General features: G+C 30.3%; 1 protein-coding gene and 1 long non-coding RNA gene across 2 annotated transcripts in view; one reads left to right on the forward strand and one right to left on the reverse strand.

The window, feature by feature from the left end:
• Window positions 1–1,935: 1,935 nt before the first annotated feature.
• On the reverse strand, window positions 1,936–4,258 carry LOC149492409 (uncharacterized). Its single transcript, XR_016318749.1, has 3 exons — window positions 4,146–4,258; window positions 4,007–4,066; window positions 1,936–2,114 (listed from the first exon to the last, which is right to left on the reverse strand). It is a non-coding gene; the product is annotated as an uncharacterized LOC149492409 (long non-coding RNA).
• Window positions 4,259–5,802: 1,544 nt separating this feature from the next.
• Window positions 5,803–7,341, forward strand: part of LOC105634211 (UBX domain-containing protein) — an 8,037-nt gene continuing 6,498 nt past the window's right edge. Inside the window, exons 1-2 of the mRNA XM_089716382.1 lie at window positions 5,803–6,151; window positions 6,816–6,943. Of these exons, the coding sequence (XP_089572508.1) occupies window positions 6,050–6,151; window positions 6,816–6,943 (230 nt within the window). The 5' untranslated portion in view covers window positions 5,803–6,049. The remainder of the gene's footprint in view (window positions 6,152–6,815; window positions 6,944–7,341) is intronic.

Below are 7,341 nucleotides of genomic sequence, written 5' to 3' on the forward strand. Positions count from 1 at the left end.
AAATACAGTACATATACGATAACAACTACATATATAATGAGTGGCGATGTCTAATAAGAGATATGTTTTCTTAAATCTTGAAATTCTAACAAGGTACAGTTCTATTGATTTAAGCATTATAGTGACTGTAAGCTGATTTCTTCCCCATTTATTTTATAAATCGTTATCATTAAGCTCAGTTGAGCAGTATCAATTTATATTATTAATTTAATTCTAATCATACTTATGAGAAATTAACATATCAGAAGATCAATTTATATTTTTTTCCCTTTCAAAAAAAAAAATTCTTTAAAAATCTTCTAATAGGTAATTGCAAATTTAAGGGTTGTTTTTTCGATCAGCAAATTATGTTTGATTAGGACAAGTAGAGAGTACTATGGAATTGTAAGTGCATAAAATGATTGTGTTTGATTTGCATTTTTAATTCTTTTTTTTTGGAAAGTAGACCATCAAATTTCTTTTATACAAGAGAAGTAATTTTCTAAGGGATATATTTTTCTAATTAAATATAATAGATCTATCAATTTATTATATTATTTAAAAACATTGAAATTTATATTATAAACATTAATGTCTTTTGTAATTTGCGAATAATTTACTTCTTAGAAAATTAATTTATATACCAAACACGTTGAAATTACACTTTTTGAAAAATAATTTACTAGGAAGTATATCTTCTCGGTAAATATACTTTCTAAAAAATAGACCATCGACCTCTCAAAATTTACTTTAATGTAGAGTTATAATTCTTATGATGTGTCGTTCCGCTGTTTACGTGGTCGTTCGACAATAGATCCGCTTTAGCTTTTAACGGTTTGAGTTGAGGGTCATAAAATTAAAAAAACATGTCGCCATAAACGACAATTTAGGTATTGTTACGAGCTGTCGTTGGACAACAAAACTCGTCTACGACTACGACATGAACGGTAATAATAAAGCCTTTATCAGTCACTTATTGACGTGTTCACACATATATTGGGCAGGCTATCAATTAGGCTTCGTTCTGCCTATTACGAATCCTTTGATACTGATGTTGTAGGCCTGGGCCCAATCTAAGGTTGCTGGGCTTAAAACAGCACTTCAAAATCTTCTTTTTTTTTTTTTTTTTTTTTTTTTTTGTTATTTTTCTTTAAAAATAAATAGAAACAGTTTCTATAGTTTTTTTCATAATAATTTGCCAACTCTCATTAATCAAGCCACTTCCATACAATTTTTTGGTGTAAAATAAGATATTTTTAACAATTTATTAAGAAAAAAATAGATAAAATCAAATTTTGAGATATCAATATTAGTTTGCATATGTGATTTCTACACTAGATACATATATATAAGTATTTTCCTTTTTTTTTTTAATTTCTGATATTATATCAATCTTTTGTATTTTTAGATAGTTATTATATATAATATAATAACAATATTCCCCTGCTATGCATGATTAAAAAAATTTTTAAAAATTAAAAGAAAATAATATAATGTATGTAACTTTTTGATAAATTTTCGAGTAAATTTTTTTATACTATGCTATTAAAAGATATAAACAAAGATAGATGAATAAGAAAATGAATAATATAGCGAAACAACATCTATTACTGTAACATCCCTTCCCGGTCTACCCGTTAATCCGAATGAACCGAGCCGAGACGCTACAATCTGGTTGAACCTATGTCCTGTCATGCGGATATCATACTGTATGCTAAATATGAATATAAAATACTCCCAATTAAACTTCAGACTTCCAATATCTCCAACTAATCATCAGAACACAATAACACTTTATATATCTTTTCAGAATTGTATAAATCCTCAATAGCATTTAATATCCAGCAATTAAGTGCATTCATGATCTATATCAAGTCTTCATGAACTAATCACACCAACTATTGTAAAATATTTCATATTCAATATTTCATAAGTATTATTCTTATCTCCAACTACTTACACCAAAATAATTACATGTTTCACTTATATTTCCAATCACATAAGCTCTAACAAATGTAATAATTATACATGTCATAATTCTTAATTATATAACTCTCAATCTACTACTCCCAAATTAGTCACTTCTGCTTTAATAGTACTCTTCAAGTCTTCAAGTAGCAACCACGATCTTCAACCTACGCGTGATAAAAATCGACGCGCTGAGTATAAAACTCAGTGGTGCTCATAATTCACATACTTAACAAAGTGCAATGACAACTTACTTAAAATACACAGTTCATAAAAACATTGATAATCTTAAAATCAGTAAATTTCAACATAAATGTATCTTTATAGCAAATAATAAACTTCTAATTCATAACATAACTAATTGAGTTCTAATTATCTCATAACTCCTTCACATGAACCTTTAATCACTCATATCATGATACTATCATGATTTTACCTGCTGTTCATTATGCTGTATGAATTAAATAAATAAACATGTATGAACACATAATATTATATTTTCATTGTCTTACTTGCTGTTCAGTATGCTGTATGACTTATGCACTTTTTAGTCACATCATATAAGTTATAAATAATAAAATGTCATTAATGTATGGCTCTATAAGAACTAAATAAATAAACTAGTAAGCACACATAACATTATACTTTTATGATCTTACCTGATATTCCTTATGCTGTATGAATTCTGCAACTTTTATTAAAACTCAGTGAATATCGCAACGAATAAAGAAACATGTAAGCACATACATATGTAGAAATAAACATGTAATCACATATGAAATGTAAGCACACATATCATGATACTTTCATTATCATACTTGCTGCTCATTATACTGTATGATTATGCAATTTGTAGTCAATATAACTGTATAGCTCTATAAGGTTACAGTGAAACCAAAGTGATAAGAAAAACTATATGAAACTGGATGAATATTATATGACTGGGCTGCTATAGCCATTATATAATCATATCCACTCAACGGCTTGTAGCCGGAGTACCAAACTGTATGGGACGCAGATCTATTATCCTATGTCGCGACATAGCCTTATCTACGTGGTTTCTACCTAACCTCAATGGAGCATATTAGTGGTATGTCAATATATAAAACAAAAGCATAGTAACTGCATCATAATTTGCATGCTTGTGTCATGTTAGTTTCACATGCTTGTGTCATAATTTGCATGCTTGTGTTATGAAATTAACTGCTTCATAATTTCATAAACCATACTGCTTACCTGTATGCTGATAGCCTCGCCAAGCGGGCAACTTGTGTCATGTTGTCTTTTTGTTTTAAAATGATTGAAGGCATACAAGTTGAGCAAAGGAATACAATTGCATAGAATTCATAACTTCATACACCATATTGTTTACCTCATTTCACATCATTTGCATGCTTGCATGTTGTTTTGATACATGTTCTCATGTTGTCTTTTTGTTTTAAAATGATTGGAGGCATACAAGTTGAGCAAAGGAATACAATTGCATAGAAAATGAGGTCCAAATGAGCATCAAAACACATGTCGCGAGCGCGCCATGCAAAGTCGCGAGCGCGAGAAGCACACATGAGGGTCAGTGAGTTTATAGGTGAGATTCGCGAGCGCGCAATGAAATTCGCGAGCGCGAGAAGCACAAAATGAGAGTCAGAGAGTTTACAGGCACAATTCACGAGCTCGACATGAAATTCGCGAGCGCGCGTCGTGTTTTTCAGCCTGCGCAGTCTGTACTCTTTTGGTCATATCTCTCAATCTATAACTCCGATTTAGGTGATTCAAAAACCCATTGAAAGCTAACACATAGAGGAACAAATAACTCTTCTATGACACTTTCTAATTCCATCATTAAATAGGGTCAAAATCAAGGTGAAGTTACTGGTTACTTTACCAACAAAACCTGTTTCAGCATGAACTCAATATCTACTTCATTTATTCATTTCATCTCATGCTTTCTCACCATTTCCAGTCCTCTTACTCAACATTAAACAACATATTTTCTCATTATCAACACACCACACAAATTCTCATGCAAGGAAATTAATTAAACTAAAAAAAGATAGCACACCTTCACTTAACAAGCTTGGAATCTTCTTCTTAGCTTCCTTCTACCTTTGGCTCACCTCGTCTATACATAAGAATTCTTATGAATCATCTAAAAATATCACCAAATGATTCAATTATGAAATTCAAAAAGATTTACTTACTTGGATAGAATAGAAGTTGAATTAATGCTTAACTCCCATTAATGGAAATAAAGAAGAAGAAGATGGAGAAAAGAAGGTGGAAGAGTAAAGTAGATGAAGAAGATGAAGATAAGGATGAAGAGATGAAAATGAATGGAACTCACGGATACATCTCTAAAATATCAATGACTTTTATGTGAAAATTACCTAATGGTACCTCAACTGTCAATATGTTACAACTTAATATCTAAGCTTTATCTTTTAGTGCAAGCAAGTCCTAATCCTTATACTTTGATCTTTTTGTTTCCTTCAAGTAAGTCCACTTATTTTTTTTATTTCAGTTACATCCCATTCTACCCCACTCTGGACTCTAATGGCTCGAACCGGGTTTTGGATCAGTCCGACTCGACTCTAAGCAACGACTCGATTCAATAGGTGTCACAACTTAGACATAGAAAAATAGGACGTTACAATTACATTGTGGATTTTTAACATTTTATTTATGGTGATTTAAAAAAAAATGGTTTGCATGGATCCAATCGTGAAATTCATAAAATGTCACATTCAAACATTTGGTTGAAAAATAAAATGTATGTATTAACTGTAATTAAAATTAAATTAAATGATTAAATTCTGTAATTCATATAAGCCGATGCAATTGACAAAATCCCATATCATTAGATCTCTCTCTCTCTCTCTCTCTCTCTCTTTTAATAATAGAGTGGTGGCTATTATAGAATGCATCAATTTTGTAGATTATAAATTACTTTTTTAAGTAAATAAAAAACCTAATTTTAAATATTTAAATTTCAAAATTCGAATACAATCGATCCAAATAATCTCAAAAGAAAAAAAAAAAAGAAAAATATTGTTAAGGGAAATAATATTTTCTTTGGCTGTTTGGAAAATCCTCCAAAAGAAGAAATAAAATCGTTATATAAAGAATTAATTTTATATTTGTTTCAAGTCTTTTTTTTTATGAAAGATATATTAAAAGGGATATTTTGTTATTTTCCTTTCATTATACTTCTAATCTAAGAGAAAAATTACATATGGGATTCACAATGCATTTCCCACTCATATATTTTCCTTCATTTTCTAAACAATAAAGTTAAAATTTTATTTTATTTCCTTTCTCTATTTTTCACTCAATATTCCAAAATTTAAACGACTCAACAATTCTTAACTACACTCCGATTGCACTTTTTTATTAATTAAAATTACTATATTATCCATAATTTATTTGGCAATGTTCTTTTACATTTCCTTAATACTCATACAATTTTTATTTTATGCTTAAAAAAAATAAAAACATAAATTTTAAAAGTATTCCACTTCAAAAAAAAGTATTAAAAGTTATATTTAAATTAATTTACACAAAAAAACAATATAATTTTTGACTTGTTATCAATAAATTAAAATATTCATTTGCACAATAAATTACATAATTAAAAATGATTAAAATAATTATGAATTAGTCCAACTACAAAATGCTTACAAAAAAGTAATAATTAGACGAAATGTTTATGGTGAAACTAACTTTTTCTAAAATAAAAATTAATATAACAAAAATAGATTATAGTGTATTAATTAACATAAGAAAAGTAAAAAAAAAATAAAATTACAGAAATATCTATCCGTTTTGTCTAGAATCGGTTCGGCTGCACAGTTGTCTTCTCAGTTTTCTTTTACTTTCACCTTTACATATAAACAATTTGAAAACCAGTTCTTGAAGTATCTTTTTTAATTCTTTTGCAGAAAGTTATAAAGCTTCGCATTTTGAGCTTTTCTCTTTTCTTCTCTTACTTCTTTTTTCTCTCTAAACCCTAGATATGAGCTGAATTTTTCTGGGAAATTGAAATTGCAAGCAAAAATTGGAGCCTTTTATCTGCTAATTAGGGTTTGGATTTGGGTGTTTTTTAACCATGGAGGCAATGTTATCCGCCAATGATGAGCAGAACATGGTCTCTTCCTTTCTCGAGATCGCCGTTGGCCAAACTGCCGAGACCGCTAGACAGTTCTTGCAGGTATCTACATATTCGGCGATCATATTTATGTGTATGTATTGGTGTTTAAAATTTCATTCTTTTCTTGCTTATTGTTGAGCTGAACCTCTGTTTGATTATGAGCAAGTCTTAGAATAGGTGGTTTATTGAGGTCAAAAGCATATTAATTTCCCTACTTTTTGAAGTGCGTATTGCTAAAAAAATTGTTATTTTTGTTGCTAATGAAGTTTTGGGTTCTGGGGTTGCCGGATTTAGTAGATTTTAGGAATTGAGGGGATTTTATTGAATGATCTTGTTGATAATGGATTCTCCAGGGAACTTTGATTAGTTAGTGTGGCATTTTACTAAAGTTGCAGTAAGGAGTTTGTTGTTTTCACTAGCCTAAAGTTTGTAGTTGCAACGAGCTGGTGTTTGATGGAGCTACTAGCGCCTGTCCAAGATTGAGAAGATCCATGATTAGATTGAACGTTGTCTGCATTGAGGGATATTAGTAATGAAACATGTACTCTAGTTCTGAGAAATTTGGTATTATTGGAAGGATTAACGATCTTATTGTTGTTGGAAACATCTCTTTGCTACTGTTGGCATATGGAACTCAACGGGGGAATGCCAGTATTGACTTTAAACTATTGGTTTCGTTCTTATACTGATTGGAATTCCATACTGGTATGCTGGAATGGAACAGGCCACTAGTTGGAAGCTTGAGGAAGCACTTCAGCTGTTCTATGTTGGCAATGATGTTGGGCCAGTTGCATCTGCATCACATTCTCCCCCCACTGAAAATGCTAATCCCTGGGCTGATGAAAATGCTGGGTATGTTAGGATGTAATTATTTTGATTTTGAATACAATGCCTTTTATTTTTTCCTGGTTGTCATACATTGATTCAGTGGAGTGAAGGACGATGAAAATAAAAATGTTGGACAAGATGGTGGAGAGGAAGTGCGTGCTCCTTTGCCAGTTGTGAGGGATACTCTCTATGATGATGCAATGTTTTATAGGTATGTTAACAATGTATATTCAAATATCTTTGTTTCACTTATTTTATGATTATTGTTTCAATTTATATTAGTAGCAAGGTATTGAATTTGAAAGAAAGAAAATTTTGAGAATGATTGTAAACCTTGTTGCTCAAAAGCTTACTCAACAACATGGCATTTTTATTTCCTGTTTTTAGTTGATACTACTTCAAGTGCTGTGCACACTTTTGTG

This window comes from Jatropha curcas, chromosome 11, assembly GCF_041381405.1.
Source record: "Jatropha curcas cultivar XTBG-Jc1 chromosome 11, XTBG_Jcur_1.0, whole genome shotgun sequence".
Taxonomy (NCBI): domain Eukaryota; kingdom Viridiplantae; phylum Streptophyta; class Magnoliopsida; order Malpighiales; family Euphorbiaceae; genus Jatropha; species Jatropha curcas.